The sequence below is a fragment of the Melampsora larici-populina genome, assembly GCF_000204055.1.
Source record: "Melampsora larici-populina 98AG31 unplaced genomic scaffold MELLAscaffold_5, whole genome shotgun sequence".
Taxonomy (NCBI): domain Eukaryota; kingdom Fungi; phylum Basidiomycota; class Pucciniomycetes; order Pucciniales; family Melampsoraceae; genus Melampsora; species Melampsora laricis-populina.
Genome location: NW_006768769.1, coordinates 819,817 through 839,243, shown reverse-complemented (window position 1 = coordinate 839,243; position 19,427 = coordinate 819,817). Strand labels below are relative to the sequence as shown.

Below are 19,427 nucleotides of genomic sequence, written 5' to 3'. Positions count from 1 at the left end.
CTGCTTCAGCTGAGCGCATGACACAGCTTCAGCGTGAACAAAGGACTTGATAGGGATTTGTCTGACACCGAAGAGGTGAGATTGTCTGTCTGCTAACCCTTGTCATCAAACTGGACTGATGTCTTTTTATATGATCTCCAATCCAAGTCCGAACGTGGATCAGACGACACACAACAAACCGCTGGTCATCGGGAGAACCAGTTTGCAGTGACCTTCTTGACCACCACAAGATGGATGGCCGCTACCACAAAAGGTGTCCGATTGTGACAGATCCAACCGATTCGACTCATTACTTTGTTTTGACGCTTGAAAAAGCAGAAGACTGGGCTAAGCTACGAGTGAGCCCAACACCATTGTTTATTATCTATGTAAGCTGACGTTTAGGTGTTTCATTGGCCAGCACAAAGATGAGGTTGACATAGATACTCCTCCCGCCCATTTCAAATACAACCTCAGCAAGAAAGCCAAAAACAAAACTCTCACTTCATCGAGTGAAACTCCTGATGTTAACAGCTTCACCCCTGCCGCTATAACTCAACTCGTGGTCGGACTCGCAGGGGCCATCGGGGAAGCGGTACGATCACCTCAAAAGCAACCAGCTGGCGATGTCGAACCACCAATTACCCCATGCACTCCTCGTAAACGAAAGAATACACCTGAAGATTCTACTCATGTGTCGTCATCACCTCCTTTTGCATATGATCCCTTTGCTGAAAATGGAACAGAAGGATTCCTCAAGTTCTGCACATTACCAGATGACAGAAAGCAGCACCTTCGCAAGATCTTAAAAGATGCAGAAATTACCGACCATAGAATGATCACAGAGACACACTTATGTCGAGAAGATCTAGCTCAACAGGGATTGTCTAAGGCTTCAATAACTATGCTGTATGGAGATGCTCATAAGCATATAAGTAATATGAAGCGTGAAAGAAGGGCTGCTCCGAAATCAAGGCGAACTTCAATTTTTAACTGCTCGCTCTATTCCGCTCGGAAATCCAGGCAAAAACATTTGTTAACTGATCGCTCTATGCTGCCTTATGCGGATTTTAACCCCCCATCATTGTTATCAGTGGGTATATCAAATTTAAACTTTGAAAAGAAATACAATCATGATGTTTATTAAGAATTATGGTACTGTGCCCCTTCCATACAAAGTAAGGTCAGTTTGCATGATCGAGCTTCAAACTAAGCTCGAGATTTTTGAAGACACAGATCGCCCCCCTGGCGTAGAAATGGAGTGTCTTTTGTCTAGAGTAAGATCGAGCTAACACTTTAGCTCGATCCTGGTCAATCTGATCCCCTCCCAAAGCCCAGTAGCCTCAGATGATCGAGCGTCAGATTAAGCCGGATCTCGATGAATTGGAGACATGGAGATTCGCTCTGGGTTTGACACAATGTGTCTTTTGTTTGTCCCAGGATCGAGGGAACTTTTTAGCTCAATCTTATCTTTCTTACATCACACTCAACAAAACAAGGAAGTGTGTTTTTAGACCATTTGAATCTCCTAGGATCGATCGATTTAAGAGTGACATGGTGCTCGTGGCCCATTTGATCATCTCAAGATCCACCTAATCTTGTCTCTTATGTATATTCGGGCTCAGCCGAAACAGAGAACAGTTCATCTTAGATTTCAATCGATCGTCTCCTCCAGAAGACCATCATCCTTCTATTACAAGAATTATAAATAAAACTAAATCTACCCATTGGATCTATCTAATTCCGTTCAATAGTTTCTTGAATTAAATGATGATTGATAATGAAAAACTGATTTGATCTAGATCTATCAAATGAATCAATCTGATTTGGTTTGATATGTAGTTTCTTGTTTTGAATGATGATTTGATAATGAAGGATTGATTATTCATCCATTGAATCAATCTGATTTGGTTCTATAGTTTCTTGTATTGAATGATGATTTGAAACTGAATATCCGATTTGATTTGATAAGTTGAGGAATTGAAGACTTTGGGTGGACTCGATTTGATTGGGAGATGTAGAAGAGATGTAATCTTCAACTTGTTGGTCTGATGCTGATCGATTTGAAGTTTAGTTGCACCGAAGACGCTTGAGAACAAATCGCTCGAAGAAAAGATTGATAAGATTGATTTTGATGATTTGAAAGAAATTGAATAGATGAGCCAAGAAACTCGAAAACTACAGATAGGATAATGCAAATACCTCATTGGCCGAAATCAGTCATATGTGACCCATTCTACGATTGAGGACTTCATCGAATGTGCGATAACCACAATGGTGGTACAACTTAGGTAATAATTTGGGGCCAAATGTCTTATGAGCAGCCCTTCGTATTGGTCCAATCGGATTAGTCCTGGTAGCCAGTACTTGTGATCGTCGAAGGTCAAATTTGAAGGCGTTGAATCCAAGTTCAATCGGATTCAACTCAGGACAGTATGGTGGTAAGTAACAAAGAAGAATACCTAAAGTTGAAATTGTCCCGCTCGAATTAGCGATTTGGAAACACGACAGAGGAAAGATGATGAGATCAGACACACCTTTCTTACGACAGAGCTCAGCAATTGATCCACCACAATGAATTGAGGCATTGTCCAGTACTAAGACACTATTGTCTGCTGGAAATCGATTCATGCGAGGAAGCTGTACATTGAAATGATCTCAGTGTGGAGTAATGGGTATTGAAGTAGAGGTACAATGACAAACTAAGCTATACTTCAAAAATTTCTCGAATTGCTTCCGGTTCACCGGCCCCTCAAGAACTGAAAGAGCCAGCAAGCCATCATAAGTGATGGCTGGAAGGAGTGAATATCGACCTTGATGCATCTTAGGAACCTTGCGAGTAGTGCGGACTCCAATCTTGCTTCGCTGACGTTTTCGTAGCAGATCCCTCCCACAGACTGCGCTCTTGTCTGCAACCAGTGAGACAACAGAGGATTTCAATACAAGATTGCAAGAAAATATGAGATGAAAAGTGATATTGGACTGACCTGTAAACACCAAGAAATTGGACGGATAGCCCATCATATCGCGCATCCATTTCAACTTTGGCATCAAGGATTTCCGAGTGTTACTGACACAGGCCTTCTTCAAGCTTATCATAAGGCGGCTCTGAAGTTCGAGGTGAACAGTACTTATGGAAGGCATCTTCCCATGCGCATTGTAAAGCTTTTCTTGAATCTCGTCGAGGAAAAGGGATGGCTGGTCGAGAACCAATTCTTCCATGAATCTACGATCCGTGGCATTCAAGTGCTGGCGCCGACCACGGCGTTCGTAGGTGTCGGGATCGCGTATGACTGCACGGGTTAGGTGGTAGAGTTCAATCCATCGGCCAAAGGATCTGCGAGAAATTTGCTTGTTGAGTCGCTGTCGGATTAAAGATCTTGGAAGTCCTCGAAGACTCCAGCGAACCACGAGCACTTTGATATCAGCTGAATATTTACAGAACCCCATCAAGAAGACAAGTATGAAAATTGATTGGTTGGTGGTAGGCTCTCTTGAAGGAGCTGAATCAAATTGGTTGAGATTGCAGGCGGGGCTGCACCTGCAAAATCTCTGACTGTGTCTGCTGCTGTACATACACTCACTGCAGTGACTGCGGCGAAATTCTGGGCTACGTTTTATTTTATTTTATTTCAACCCGGGCTTCCTTTTTAGCAAAAGTAATACACTCAATAAGGAGTCAAAAACGTTGTGTGTAAAAATCTCGTAACCCTTTAAAAAACGACTGTACATAAATACCACATACAGCTTACATCGTTCCTCAATGTCCACTTCAACATCCTCATCCTCGTCGCCATCATCAACATTCGCAGAAACTTCTACTTCACATCGATATCTGATCCCTTTGATTGTCCTAGCTATCGGATCCTTGATGGTCTGTTGATCAAGTTTTCGTATTGATTTTCATCATACACATGTACTCAATTCCAGTTGCTTCTGAATGCCCAAAGGGTAATGAAAAGAAACTTCTAAACAAATAGGAATAGTGAAAGTAGTCAATTTGAAGTACAGTATATCGGGACAGATGAAAAATGTAATTCTGATCAATATATCGATTGCATTCCTAATCCTTGCGAACCAAATAAAACCATGTTTGTTTCGCACATGGCAGACCAAGCTTTTGGTTCAAAGAATGAAGGGATCGATTACTTGTTCTCAGGTAAGTCTATTGCATCAAATCTATGAAATTCAATACATTTGTTCAAGATGCCAAGTTCTTGCTTGACAAGACATAAATCTCCGCTGAGGAGCAAGATAAAATATCTAAAGATTCGAAACTACGTCTACCTAAATACCCACACAGGTTCTTTCAATTCGACTTCCTTATATTTACTAGCCTTCGATCGATCCAGTTCCAAATTGTCCGTTTGTCTTACTGTTCCTGCGTATGGACCTCATCAATACCTTTATTATGATCGTACTCGTCAACGGGTTTATGCAACGACTTGGGCGCTTCCCGCTCAACTATCTTCTTGGTCTATCGATTTGAAGTCACTGAAACTTGAATTAGTTAACACGGTGCCTATCAGTAAGATCTTCTCTTTTTCCTTACTTCTTTTTTCATCTTTCTAGAATCTTCTTGCTCTACAGAAGCAAGTTTTGGAGTATCATTTGATAAAGATTTACTCAAAAGCTCAGTTATATCGATCTTGTTTTTGAATCGCAGCTTCTACTTCATCTTATATCACCATGAATGATCAAACTCTTTATTCCGTAGGAGGACCTACTGGTGAACTACATCGTTTGGACAAAGACAGTGGTTTGATTGAAGAAAAGATTCAAGAAATATTATTTGTTCCACCATCGGATTTAATCAATGAAGATAGAACTCGTAAAGCTCTCGTGAGATCAAATCTCTTTCTGGATCCTTTCTTTTCGCTAATTCCTGATTCATATGTGGATTTTGGACAGAGGTATGGAAGCCATGCTATTGAGATTAATAGAATAACAAATCAAGCCTTTGTGGCACATTTGTAAGTGATATGGTAATACATTATGCACCTCGCCTTGGCACAGCATTTCATATAAAACGGAAAGAATAATGACCAGCTTTTTTGAACAGAGGTCATAACTCAATCTTTATGTATGAAGTAGACCCAGATACGAAAACTCTTAGACTGATAACCGAGACTAAGAGTCCAAGACCTCATGATGGTCCAAGACATTGTGTGATCAGTGAAGATGGTAGATGGCTGTATGTAGTCACAGAACATAGTAAGTTCCTCACTTTACCATGTAGGGGGAATATCCATGTATTCACGCTCCAAAGTGCAAAAGTTGATATTGTTGCATCACTCTAAGCACAATTCATAGATTTATATAAGATTGAACCTGATTCATTGGTCTATCAAACTTCAACTTCGATCATTCCTTCAGACCAATCACTTGATATATCATTTGATCCAGATGATTATCGTGGAGATACGATTCGGATTCTACCAACCCTACTCAAACAAACTTTATTTGCAAGCACGACAGACAAAGAGACATGGATGAGCAAAAACTACATCTTCGCTACCACTCGAGGTAAAGATCCTCAACATCCAGGGGTTCTTGCCGTTCTAGAACAAGATTCAAATTATTTGAAACTCCTTAGCTTGTGGCCTACACCGACTAGTGGTGGGAAAGCAAATGCGATCGAGTTTAGGATTCATGGTGATGAAAATGACTCGAGGATCTTGATTGTCCTTACGGATGATGAAGTAGGTTGGGTGATGGTTCTTGAATGGAATCCGTTCTTTGAAGCTCCTATTAAATTAATTTCGAAGACTTTGATCGATGAGCCTGGTATAGGTGCTAGTCATGCTGTCTGGCTCTGAGATCTTGGACATGTTCAACTCAATAGACTGCTTCAGGCCCCTTCTATTCTAGACTTAAAAACTAGGATGTAATCAAGTCCTCTTATCAACAGAATGACAAATGTAACACAACTTCCCTTTAATTCTTGTGTTCATATGTCTCAGCTTTTCAATGCATACAGCACTGGGCAAGATTTGCTTGGATGGGAGGATCCATGGATGTACGAATACCACTCAAAAGTCAAGAGGGCCACAGGTACTGTCAATTGGAGTATAAGTTTTTTTCTGGACTGGTGGCTCACTCACAAGAATACCCAGGATAAGAGCATCCACAGCCACATGCTGTAAACCATGATGTACGTAGATTTGGGGTAATTTTATCCACAGCTGTTACCCCCAGACACATACTTAGCTTAGGCAATTCTCTATGTGTAAGTTGAAATCAGCCAAATATGGACTTTTTTGGCTCACACCCTAAACCCTTCTGTACCTTACTTCCCCATAAACTCCAACTTGTCAATCACACTCTCTGCATATCATACACCTTGATGATCAACTAACCCATTATACACCTCCACAATTAATCTACAAACCATACTCTAGAGAACCACAGCTGTACATCACTCAAAATTCATACCTCAAACACTGATCTAAACAATCTGTGTGACCCTCTTTGATAGTAACAGAAAGGTTGTTACATGGAGTTTAGTCAATGCAATTACACCAAATCTATGAGTCAGTATATGTAGTCAATTTTTGGAATGCTTTTGTTAAACTGGAAAAATTACAGAAGGTATTACATATGGTTTACTCATCCAAATGAACCCATATCTGAGCATCTCTGTATGTACATGATAGCTCCCAATTCACCCATGCTACTGCATGTATGTAGTGTGGGTGCTGTGGCACAGGTGTGCAGCAATCGATGCTTTATCACCAATTCTAATTCTAATCATTTTCCCATGTTCAATTGAAGGGAAGTTGTTTGATGTTTGAAGTGGTAATAGCTGTTTCATCCTGTTGAGAACCATGTGAATGCTGGTTTGGCCATCTCCGTCCTCTCCCCTCCATTGTCTCTGATATGCTTGGAGCTTATGATTGGCGGTTTCGAAAAAGCAATGAAGGAACTGCAAGACTGTGACCTCTTGAATCCCCAAAAATGAAATATATGATAAACCCTATCAATTAGCAAAGGTGGCTCATGGTTTGATGGCTGCGGTTGTTGAGACCTTAGCCAGAAAAGAAAGGACTTGACATTCAGACCTTCAGCTTGGATAGCTCCTAATATATTTGACATTGTGGAATGTTGGATTGGTCCATCAGCAGTTGGTATGAACAAGGTTGTGGGAAGTATATAAGTAAATTTGCCTCTATTCTCATCTTGTAGTTTCCTTGTTTTTATAAATGATCATTTATGTTCTTAGATTTGTTACCTTCATGTTTTCATCTGAATACACATTGACACTGGATCCATTGCTGAATCTAGACTGTGTCAATTTTGTTCTCACTTTCATTTTGTGACCTGATCAAATCTCATAGGTCAAAATACTTTTAGTCATATAATAATATTTTCTCATTCCTTCTACTTAACTGCTATTTTCTTTTTATCTTCTTGTTTATTTCTATTCTGATATGTAGGTTAGTACATCAGGTATTGTGACAGAGGTGTCTGAGACTCACCTATAGATTGTGTCACAGGGATTCAAGTATCTCAACTATGTGGGATTTGTCGCTTTTCACTGTCAACCTATGATGATCACATGATGGACACGGTGCCAGTTCTGGCCCAGTCCAAGTGCCAAAGTGCAAACTAGGATTGCTAGAGACCCTGCAACAAAAGTCTTAACGGTGTCAAGCTTGGCTTTGGGGCCAGTGGACGTGTGGTAACAATGTGCAAACTGTGATTGAGCATTTCCTGCTTCCTTTGGGTGGCCACAAGATGAATTAAGCAGTTGTAATTATTCCAATGTGGCATTTTGAGTACTGGAATACACAAGAGTAAGAGGGATAGCTGAATTTGGGACCACCATACAATGAGCACATATTCCACACAATGAAGCTTTCAAAGGTCTCTTGAACAACCTTTGGATCAAACATATTTCCGGTATAGTGAGTTCCACTCTGGAGGATCTAATGTCGTGTGGATTGAGTTTGAGGTTGACAGAAATTTGGTGAATTGCCTGAGGGGTGCAAGTTGCTGAAATTAGAAGCAGTGGCACTTTCCCATGGTAGATAGGAATCATCAAGCTAGGTCCCCATATGATGGCCAGAAGACACCTCCATCTGTGATTCTTACATGACTGGCAAGCCTGTTGGATTTGCCACTCTCGACCAACCCCCACTTACAAACCATATGAGCTTTGTCAAAAACATTGAGAATCAACTGGTCCTGAAAGTTCTGATCCTGCCACATGTGGTCAAACACAGCACTGGTCAAAACTACCCCCGGACTCTGCAGAGCACAGTCAAAAAGAATGGCATATTTTGGTGGCCATGAATTCCTATTCTGCTTATAATGATATCTAACCAAAGTCAATCAATGCTTACCACATAAATGAACATGTACAGTCCCCTCCAAGTGATTTAAGTAATCATTCAAGTTTTGCAGCAGTGGGGCCAGAGATTGTCCCAAACCCAATGATTACAATTCCTAGGTTTGGCCACATGTACATGCCCTTCATAATGGTGTTGCATGTCTCTGTGGTGCGATTAGGACCAGTCAGATCTACTGCCTTCAGGCCAACTTGTTTGTTCTCTGTGAACTGCCTCAAATTGAAGCATGTGATGTCAGCCGTGCAATCCGGAACGTTGGTGTTACAAGTCAAAAATCCTGTCTGATCATTGCCAAGTCCCTCTAAAGGGTTAATACTTAGTATGATTGGGTGGAAGGCGGGGTTGTGGGTAAAATAAAAGAAGTCGGGCACACAGCTTTTGTCAAAGCCTGTGCCCGCTATCAAAAACCACAACTGTCCATTGAGAAAGTGGATCACTGTTTGCTGCTGCTGAGTTCGTGCTGAATATCCGTAATAATTCTGGAACAATTGGCCTACAGATGTGTTTGTGCTGCCATCAATGGTGTCAAGAAACTTGGGTTTGTTGTTGGCAAGAGATTGTCTGAGCGCACTGCCAACATAGATGCCTCGGGTTGAGAAATCCAAGGCATCACCAGACCCAAATCCTTGGACAGAGCTTTTCCAAGGTTTCTATCCAAGGTATTCTCTTGCACTGAAAATGACCTTTGATCAAAACCTTGGGAGGCTTCTGTCCAAGGTTTGGCATCCAACCATACCTCGGATTGACAAATCCAAGGTAAATTTGTGGGTGGTGATGGATGTGTGATGAATACCTCACTGGTTGCCAATTGGCTCCTGAGGAGCATAGTGTGATGATTAATATGGTGTGGTGCAACAGGGTATCTGGATTTTGGGTTTCAGCTGCCATGAGCAATCAAACTATAGTTTGGTGGAAACCTTTCTACCGTTTTATACCCAGATTTGGAGTTTTGGCAATGTGTTTTCTGTCTAGGTCACCACAGTTGTGCTTGGCCCCAAATGATTATATTGGTTTATTTTTCTTCAAAAACAAGGTAGTGTGGTGCTGGGATTGGCCAAAAACAGATGGGAGGTCTGGACTCTGCACACCATCTTCATCATACACTGAAATGACTTTGAAATGCGAGATTTGTGAGCAGGGTGATTTGAAGATTTTCCAAAAAATCCCCAAAAGAACTCACACCAAAATCTGGACTTTGGGTGTAAGTCCCTCTCTGGAGTTGGTGGTTAGGTCCAGACTGGGACTTAGTCAATTTTGGGAATTGGGCATCAGAGTCATTTAGACCCACTGAAAATGACAATGCCAACTTGTAGCTGAGCCCAAAAACTGGTGTCAGAATGTTTCTGAGACCATTGAGATACTTTACAGGTATCTCAGGGTTTTCCAAGCTGTAAAACTTCCAGATTATTCCTTTACAAAGTGTATAACTTCCAGCTTAATCCAAGCTAACAAAAACCAGCATCATCTGTCTTTTCAACTTGGTGTTGTTTATCAATCACCTAAAAAAAAGAGTTCCTTGATAATTGTTAGATTGCCACAGAATCAAAGAAAAAAACTAGGCAAAAAAAGGTGAGTGGGACACAAAATTTGATTTATAAGTTAGCTATGAGATAGAAACCACAAGAAGAAAAATAAGTAAAAAATTTGACAATAGTAAACACAATGGGATAAATATCAGAGAAATTGGTAAACATTTATGATGTCATGCCTGTAAAACAAGTGTTATGAACAAAGAAGTCCAACCTGTCAGCTAAAGACTTGTATGTGATATTCTCCAACAATTCCCATTGCACTCCCTTAATAACAACTCAAGCCTCTGACACTACAAAAAATGTAATCTTTACCGGGCGGTAAAGAAAACTACTGACATAGAAAAATCCTGAGGCAACAGAAAGAGAGCTAAAAATCTGAAAAAATATGCACCTTGTTCCTAGATGTTGGGGCGTCATGATGAGTATTGTTTTGTATTTTACACACAAATATTGGTTAATGTACTAACAATACAGGCTGAAAATCATCAACAACCCACCTGTAACAATACCTGAAATTTGGGTCATGATTATGAAGACAATATTTTGTGGTCTAAAAACTTCAATAAATTTTGCAATTCTGCTCCAAATAACTTGGTTATTGGTCCGTTTGAAAGCTTAACAATTCTCCTTTACACTTCATAAAGGTAGTAGGGTGTTATCTGGTAGTTTAAACTCTCTACATATGTTCAAACGGGTCTGAACAAATTGCTCTGTAGGATCTTTTGCAGACCGGCTACAGATGTGATGTCACAATGATAAATGTAGAGGAAAGACTCACCTTTCCGGTGAACCAAACATCAAGTGATTTGATTCAGAACTGCAAAGGTTATTGATGTTTGAAGATTTCAAAATCCTGTCTTCAAACCATGGGCCAAATTTCAGGTATTGTTACAGGTGGGTTTTTGATGATTCTCAGCCTTTATTGTTAGTACATTAACTAATATCTGTGTGTAAAATACAAAAAAATACTCATCATGACGCCCCAACATCTAGGAACAAGGTGCAGATTTTTTCAGATTTTTAGCTCTCTTCCTGTGGCCTCAGGATTTTTCCATGTCAGTAGTTTTCTTCACTGCCCGGTAAAGATTACATTTTGTGTAGTGTGATGCTTTTGGCCAAAATTCCGGGATATGAACTAGCCCCAGACCCCCCAGACAACTGTGACCAACATTTTTTTCAGGAGCAGACATTGCATGCCCTGACACACTGAAACCTAATTAATCAGAGTCATAAAAGCCCTGCAGGCACCCCGGTGGCCTGGTCTGCCTGGCTGCCTGTCATTTTTTTTGCTAGATAGACAGTGCTTTTTCATTCAGAGTAGGCTTCTATAGCTCTTTTCACCTTCCAAGTAGACTCCTATAAATTTTATCTAAAATTCCATACCCCTTGATGTGCAATACAAGCCAAAATTATTTCCCTTGTGGTCCTTTTGTAGCACTTATAAGTAGTTCAGGGTGTGCCTTGGTGGACCCTGATCAAGAAATTTCTGGATCCCCTTGGGTTTACACAGTGAAAAGGCCCAGGCTTGCTCAGTGACACTCAGGGCCGGTTCACAACCCTAAGATTCTAACCCGGCCCAGCCAAGGTCACACTTTTGAGCCTAAGAAACTGTTTCATCAATTCATTCAAAAGGTGTTTCACTAGAAAACCTGAAAAAGTAGAAGGAGCACAATGGAGCAACCAAGAAAACTGATGGACTTTTCTGTGTATTTGACCATTGATGGTGTGCTGCGGGGACTCTTCTACAGGAATATATGCCTGGACTTTTCTTTAATTCCACTTGAAAGAAATCACATCTGGGGCAGTGATACACTTGTCCCTGACTATCTTGCAGAATGCCATACTATTTATCCTTAAGATTGGCATCCAATTGAATTTTTATACAAAGAGCAATGATAAGTTGTGAGAGATAATGTCAGGCATCTTAACCAAAGTTGTCACTAGTTCTACCAGATGTCCCTCAATTGAGGTAATTTTTCTTTGACGAAGGGGAACTAATGTTGAATGAAAAATATATGAAGACTACAAGACATACTTGTAGTCCATTGGATGATTGGTGTGAACTGGATGATTTAGAACTACTACTGTCCCCCATTGTATTTTTGTACCTGTGTATTGAAACTCATGGAGTAAACATCATCCTTTGTGTTATGTATGCTTTCTTTAGTATTGCGGTTCAATCCCTTTGAGGGTATCCTTGCGCAAGAGAGGAGTTTTAGTGGATTTTGTTAAGTTTTATTGTGTTGAGCCAGAAGCAAGGGGCAGTGCTCTGTGCCTTTGTTTGATATGGTTCTGTATGAAATGCTGATGGTTTGTTGAATTTATGTAAAGCTGTTTGATGTATCAAATACTCTCTCACTTGGCTTTTGACTTCTACTTTACTTTACCTCCTCAGCATTTCAAGCTTCCACTTTCAATTCGACCCACTCGATTTCAACTCTGACTATACGAACCGAGACCACCGATGAGCTCATTCGTTTCCGCTAGACCATGTCGATACTACAAAGCAGGTAAGTGCTACGGTCAACTTACAAAACCATTCATCAATCTTAACACTTTCATGAACACTTCCATCTTCTTTAGGATACTGTTGGAGAGGTTCATCTTGTGGATTTCATCATTCCGAACTTACGAACACTTCAATACGACATACTCCTCACGATTTACCTAGCAAACCACCTCATTTACCGCCTATTCTTGACGATGAACATGAGAATCCAGAAACTCCAATCGCTTCTACTTCTACTTCGAAACCTGTGGACAAATCGAACAAACCATCAGAACTTCCTGAGAAAGATCCAGATGAAACTTGTGGGATTTGTTTAGATTATCCTGAGACTTATTATGGATTACTTTGTGAGCATTCACGCATCCTTTTGCTATAAACCTCGTCATTTCTTCAATATAACTGATTACTCTCTTTATTTATGATTTGAAAAGGTTCATGTTCTCATGTATTTTGTTTACCATGTATAAGAAATTGGAGAACTCAAAGAGGAAAAAGTTCAGACCAAGTATCCATGGGTATCTTAAGACGTTGTCCACTTTGTAGAATCGAATCCACTTATTTAGTCCAAAGTCCAAAATTTTATCCAAATGGATCGAAACAAAAAGATTTGATCGTTAAAGCTACAAGAGAAAAATGGGCCGAGAAACCTTGTAAGAATTTCAATAGGTTTGGAAATTGTTCTTTTGGTAAAGAATGTGTAGGTTCTTGTTTAATTGTTATTTATGATGTCTTATCTTCTTTTGGATTCAGACTAATCTATTGGTTTTTTGGTTTCACTTTTATGGTTTCACTATTCTAGTTTTATAAGCACGTCAATTTCGATGGACAAATCGTAGAACTACCACATACTCATCAAGAATGGTTGAGCACACGTGCAGAACCCGATTTTCCAGGCACATCACTTGTACAAAGAGCAACCGGAAATGGTTTAGAACCTATGCATATGTTAGCTAGATTATTAACCAATCAACCTACAGTAAGAGACTATCTAGTTAGGGTCACTGGATCTACTGTTGAAGAGGTTGATTTACTTCTTCAAAGGTTCGCTAGTGGTCAACGCCTTGAAAGACCAATCGTCTTTGGTCATCGAGGGTCACGTGTCGCTAGGGAAACGGAGACGGGTCAAAGAGAGGGACAGGACGCTTCAGTTCAGAATTCGGTGTCGCAAGAACCTGTTATCGCTACTGATGCCGAGCAAAGCGATGCGATTCAATCCGGTGTAGGCCGGTCGAGTGATGGTGAAACGAGACTAGCTGATACGCACGCCAGGGAGGCAAATGAACATATCGACCCTCGGATTACCTCAGATGTGGAACTTAGGAGTGGGCATGAACTAATTGTGAATAACGAAGTCCCCCAGAATGTCGCTGTTAGGGAGGTGGAAATTACAGAGGTAGCTAGTGAAAATTGTGACGGTGTTGTAGATCAATTACCTACTCCAGGTCCAAGTGCGTTGGTAGGAGGAACTCATAACGGTGAACGTGATCAGATCTCCAGCTCAAGTTCTGTTGAAAGCACTGGGGAGCCAACTACTCATGGTGTGATCCCAACGGCGGAATTGAATGATGAATTGGTCATTCCTCAGACAACTTCTGAACCAACCAACCGGGTTACACTTACACCATCCATCGAACCGTCAACTTCTTCTACACAACCAGAACAGACTGCTGTGCAAGTCTCTACTACCACTCAAAGTGACTCGACAACTTCGACTCAACCTCAACTCGGCTCTCAACCAAATCCCACGAATCCCCCACCCGAAGCCCAATCCACAACCAATCCTTCAACCGACCCAATTCCACCCCCAATCCCGATTCCAGATCCAACCCAACCAACTTCCACAACAAGCAATGAAGAAACCTCAATTTCACTTTCACAAAACGTTGCACCATTAGCCAGAGCAATCTTAGGACCTGATCTACAAAGAGTGGCGGATGAAGTAGAAAGGCATATTATGGAACTGGTTTCGGATTTTTTAAGTTTAGATGAATCGGTTGAAGTTAGTAGACTTGCTACTCGTTGGTTAAGAGGAATCATTGGTTTGAATTGAAATCTTTTAAAGAAAATCAATGTCAATCTTTGTGGGGTTTTTTTGATTTTATATTCCTACTTTCATGTTTGAATGAGTTTGGTCTTGTTGGTTTATGAAGCTTAGGTTTTTTACAATCTTACTACAATCTTATGATTGTGATGATATTTCTTATTTGTATTTCTTATTTATCTGTTTTGTTAGTTTGATTTGGTTTCATCATATTCGAAATCACATGATTTCTCTATCCAAATTCCTTCTCAATATATTTATTTTTGTAGAGGATTGTATCACAATTTTTTGTTTATATCTATTTAGCTTTATGCATTCATTACGAATTTCATATTTCTTGATTTGGCGAGTAGTTGAAGAATGCATTCTCTTCCTCAGATGAAAAACAATCCTATCTAAAAATGACTTCACGGTATGTAAACTTACATCGCCCTGCATTTCCCTCAACGTGGAAGATAGATTAATGATAATCGTAGGTATTGGTTGCCTGTCAGGCTCAAGAACATTTTAGCATTCACCTTTCATCTCTACTTCAAGTGAGTTGTCATAAAGATTTGACGAAAGGTTTAACTAAAGACCTTTTGTTAAAGATAGTGTCAGCTTTTTTGTACAGTCTCAAAGAGAATTGTGTTTGATTTTTTTGTTTTAGATATACCTCTATCATCACATACCATTTGTGAGATGCTGATTCAACCTGATTCAACCCTTTCATTGGGTTTTAGAAATGTTTTAATTTCTCTGAATTTACATAGATAGTATCAAGACTAGCAATTTTTTCTATACATCCTCATGGGTCAATGCAGCTGCTGGTGGGTATACAATTTGTATATAGGTTTGATTATAATCAAAAAAGATAACTCTACATACCCCTTTGCTCTGCTCTGCTCTAGTATAGCTTGCTCATGAACTCACACATCACAAATAGAATTCAACTAATTTCACTTCAAAAGATTTCATCAAGTTTTCTTTAATTTCTTTTTTTTCATTTGTTTTATCAGTTTTGTTTTTTTTGTTCAAAAAATCAAGAAGTCTGTGGTCCATAAGAAAATCATTTAAGAAACAAAAAAATCTATAAATCTTTCTGTTCTAGAAAAAAAAATCATTGATGTTGTTGTTCTTGTTGATAAGATGTTGGGTTGATAAGATGTTGTTGTTGATAAGATGTTGTTGTTGATAAGATGTTCTTGTTGATAAAATGTTGTTGATAAAATGTTCTGTTGATAAGATGTTGATGTTGATAAGATACTGATATTGATAAGACCTTGCTGTTAATAAAAGATAAAAGACAATTTCTTTTTGAAGAAACGAAGACATTGGTTTCCACAAAAAAGAACGAAACCACATCTCATCAAGATCTAATCAAAACCAACTCAAAAAAATAAAAAAATAGCAAATTCCAAAACAAAATTGATGAGTATGAATACAAATCAAAAAATCAAAAAAAAAACTACAATGCTAAATGAAATCGAATTCAAAAAAAAGAAATACATGCAAGAGAAGTAAAAAAAAAGAAAAGTTCAAGCAAGAAAAAAAAACATGTATCTATTATTGCTGTCCTTATGATTGTCATCCTCATCGTCCATTCAAAGTTCATTCCTTTCGCCCACTTTCTCCAACCCGATCTTCTGACCGTGACTTCCAACGCTCTTAGCACCTTTACTTTTCCTTTTCTTATTTTGATTGCCATTCCTACCAACCGATCTTTTAACCGATTTTTTAAACTCATTAAAACTCAAAACGATCCATTCTTCACACGTCTTCTTACATCTGTTCGTCAAAATCTTTAAAAACTTATTAGATTCAATCATCACTAAAGTAGGATGTTTTAAAAACTCTTCAAGACTCTTGATACTCGTCTTATTCGATCGACTTTCTTCTCCTGATGAGGTTGTATGAATCATCGGTTCTGGTATATGAGTTTTCGACATCGGTTCGGTTTTTTCTTGCGTTTCTGCCGAGAAGCTTGACGTAAGTTGTTCGGGGTTTACGCTTTGCTTTGGTGAAGACATCGAAGGGTTGATGGATCGGTTAATACCCTCATCTACTCGATCAGACCCTTTCTCTTCCACAAGAACCATCACTTCTTCTTCTTCTTCTTCTTTCACTTCCTTCTCTTTTTCTTCTTCTTCTTTTTTCATTTCCTTCTCCTTTTCTTTTTCGACTTCTTCTTCTTCACTTTCTTTAATTTGATTCCTAGGTCCAAGTCCTGCCTTAATTTCAATAGCAGAAGCCGTTTCACCCGAAACTTTAGAATCAAACCTTTCATGAACCGTTTCATTGGGTAAAGTTCCATCTAATTGTCTTCTTTCCCAAATCTTTCTAAACTTAGAAACCGCTACTAATGATTCAGATAATCTATGTAATGTGTTGATAAATGAAATTAATTCAGGTCTAGTTAAATGAAAATTATTAAATCTATTGAATCCAAAACCAAAATCATATAATCAATAAATCAAAACTCTGTAATGGAATATTTTTTTTTGATAAAATGGGACACTTACAATTGATCACCTTCTTCATATTCAAATAACAATTTCAACCCAGTTCCTAATCCCATAACCTGTAACTTACCCCACAACCTACACTTATCACAACCCACACAATCCATAATCCTACTAACGTTTCTAAAATGCATTTTAAATTCTTCTTTAAGAGATTTTTTATTTTCCGAATTCATAAACATTGAATGTTCATCAAATGTACCAGGATAATCTTTAGAAGTACTGATCAATTCTTCCAAGACTCGTTTCGTTCTTGCATCTGATTCTTCATCATCTGTACATAACTCGACTCTTTCTGATCTCAAGTATTCTGATGATTTCGATAAGGCTCTTAACATTAAGGTGTAGGTGAAGTATAGGTTTTCGATCCTTTCGGGATGTGATCCTACCCTTTGTAAATAACATTGTAGGTTTGGAATCCATTTTCCTGATAATGGATCCAAGTATTCATCACAAATATGTATCGAAATAGAAGCATGTAAACCTATTCCAAAAGTCATCAAAAAAAACGTAAAACCAATTATTAATCATGATTGATCTGTTTGTTCGGGATTAAATAGACGGCTTGACTTACCCGAAAGTAACTTATAATAAACTCGTTTCTCTAAACAAGTTTGATCACCATACCTTTCAAACGTAAGTCTACCATTCACATTCGCAGGAATCGATTTAGGACTAGTTAGTGAAGAATCCTTGATACCTGGATTCGAGAAACTATTGAATTCATGACTAGTTGAAGGCTTCGATTTAGGTATCAAATCAAAACAATTTTCTTCATAAATCGATTGCCAAATTCTTGATGCTGATTTGCCTGCATAACCTGTAAACCTTTCTGGATTAGATAACAAATCAACATAAACGCTTTCTAAAAAAAATCAAAAGGAAAACGAATGATTAGTTTTAAATGGTTTGTGAAATTGGGGGTTTAGGAAAATTTGATGGGTTGACTCAAACGAGATGAAGGTTCGATTTGATTATCATCTAATACACAAAAGTTTTGGTCGTTGGATTGGGTATTACATGGTTTTTGTTCTAGATTAGGTGGTAAGTCGTTCGATTCGGTCGTCTTTAATCCACTTAATTCTTTGGATCTCCAATACTTTGGTATATCTTTCTATTAAAATTCAAAAGAAAAAATGCAAATCCAACAAGTTTAGTTTCAGTTTGGATTGAATCGAGGTTTTTGAGGGGAAGTGGGTGATGAGAGAATGAGATTACTTGATCTAATTCGTCTACTGCACATGCTATATTACCACAAGCTCCATCTTCTGACCAAAATGGACATTGTCTATAAAGATCAACCTAAAGAACAGAAAACGAAATCAGATTGATATTGAATTCGGATATTGAAATAGAAGTGAATTACTTTATGATATCGAAAGATTGGTAATTGAACAGCTTGATTAAGTTGAGAATGTAATCTTCTATTAACTTCATCTATAGTTTCAAAAGCACAATTTGCATCTTCGATTAAACCTTTAGGTTGAGAACAGAGAGTTGAAGGTGGATGGATTAATGATGAAGTAGATGATTGAGTGGTCAGAGTTGAAGCTGTTGTAAGAGATTTGCTGAGGGTAGAGATGATAGTGAAGATGAATGTTAGAGTGATTGTTGTTCGATTGTTCTGGTAAATTGATGATGATGATGAATGCTGAGATGATGAGTTAAACATGATGATTGAGATGGTGATATGTGTTCGTATTCGATGTTTGAGAGAGTTGATGGAATGAGTTGAGAATCGTGGAAATGGTTTCTAAGAAGATGCTGAGTTTAAATTCGATGACCAAGTTGAGACGTCACGAGAGAGACTCGGTCAAGAACGTTAAGTGTATACATAGTTTTAGTTTTAGTTTTAGTTTAAGGCTGTCTTACTCTTGGCTCAGGTTCAAATCACTTCTCTCGTCTCGGATGGTTTCGGATTTAGTACTACTACAACACACTGCAGTGCCACTTCATCACTCATCACAGCCATCCTTCAAACTTCATCTTCATCGCAGCATCTCATATTCTGATCAAGTGTAACAGTCTGTATCTTGGATACAACCTAACAGTACCTAACAAAACTATCACCTGATCTTGCGCCTTCCTTCAGGTCTAGCCCCGGTCCAGGATCAGGCCCAACACCAACCTGGGAACTGCAACCTATTGAGCCACATATATACCAGGTTGACCCAGGCAGACCCTCGTAGGAGCAAGCAGTCTTTAAGGAAACTTGATGGTATTTTTTTTGAAATTATAATACCAGATTTATGAATTTACACCAGTGCTTCAGTGTTACATTCAGAAAGACGAAGAGCAGAACATGGTGAAGATAGAGAATGTAAGCACTTGAGGAAGCAATCTTTTGGTGATTTTTCATAGAAAGTGTCAACAGCCTTGAACCCCTCTTCAAGAATATCCATATCCAGGTGAGGTTTAAAGCTTCAAGCTAGCCACAACTTCAGACTATAAAAACCTTTGAAGTATACTTTCTGGTGTCTTTGATTATTTACAAGTTAGCTACTTCAACCTTTA

General features: G+C 38.9%; 4 protein-coding genes across 4 annotated transcripts; 2 read left to right on the top strand and 2 right to left on the bottom strand.

The window, feature by feature from the left end:
* Positions 1–4,111: 4,111 nt before the first annotated feature.
* Positions 4,112–5,798, top strand: MELLADRAFT_93461 (uncharacterized protein; the record flags this gene model as incomplete). Its single annotated transcript, XM_007406191.1, has 6 exons — positions 4,112–4,138; positions 4,186–4,507; positions 4,646–4,821; positions 4,891–4,952; positions 5,042–5,193; positions 5,281–5,798. The coding sequence occupies 6 exons, from the start codon at positions 4,112–4,114 to the stop codon at positions 5,796–5,798; spliced, it is 1,257 nt and encodes a 418-aa protein (XP_007406253.1).
* A 6,404-nt stretch (positions 5,799–12,202) lies between these two features.
* On the top strand, positions 12,203–14,749 carry MELLADRAFT_115435 (uncharacterized protein; the record flags this gene model as incomplete). The annotated part of the gene is made up of 4 exons (XM_007406192.1): positions 12,203–12,372; positions 12,446–12,718; positions 12,803–13,068; positions 13,171–14,749. The coding sequence occupies 4 exons, from the start codon at positions 12,327–12,329 to the stop codon at positions 14,419–14,421; spliced, it is 1,836 nt and encodes a 611-aa protein (XP_007406254.1).
* A 579-nt stretch (positions 14,750–15,328) lies between these two features.
* Positions 15,329–16,058, bottom strand: MELLADRAFT_55052 (uncharacterized protein; the record flags this gene model as incomplete). The annotated part of the gene is made up of 1 exon (XM_007405885.1): positions 15,329–16,058. The coding sequence occupies one exon, from the start codon at positions 15,724–15,726 to the stop codon at positions 15,499–15,501; it is 228 nt and encodes a 75-aa protein (XP_007405947.1).
* Positions 16,059–16,706: 648 nt separating this feature from the next.
* MELLADRAFT_42127 (uncharacterized protein) lies at positions 16,707–18,653 on the bottom strand (the record flags this gene model as incomplete). The annotated part of the gene is made up of 6 exons (XM_007405884.1): positions 16,707–16,827; positions 16,914–17,397; positions 17,488–17,778; positions 17,868–18,027; positions 18,132–18,215; positions 18,280–18,653. Coding segments are annotated over 6 exons (1,446 nt in total), but the record flags the coding sequence as incomplete, so codon positions are not given.
* Between the last annotated feature and the right edge of the window lie 774 nt (positions 18,654–19,427).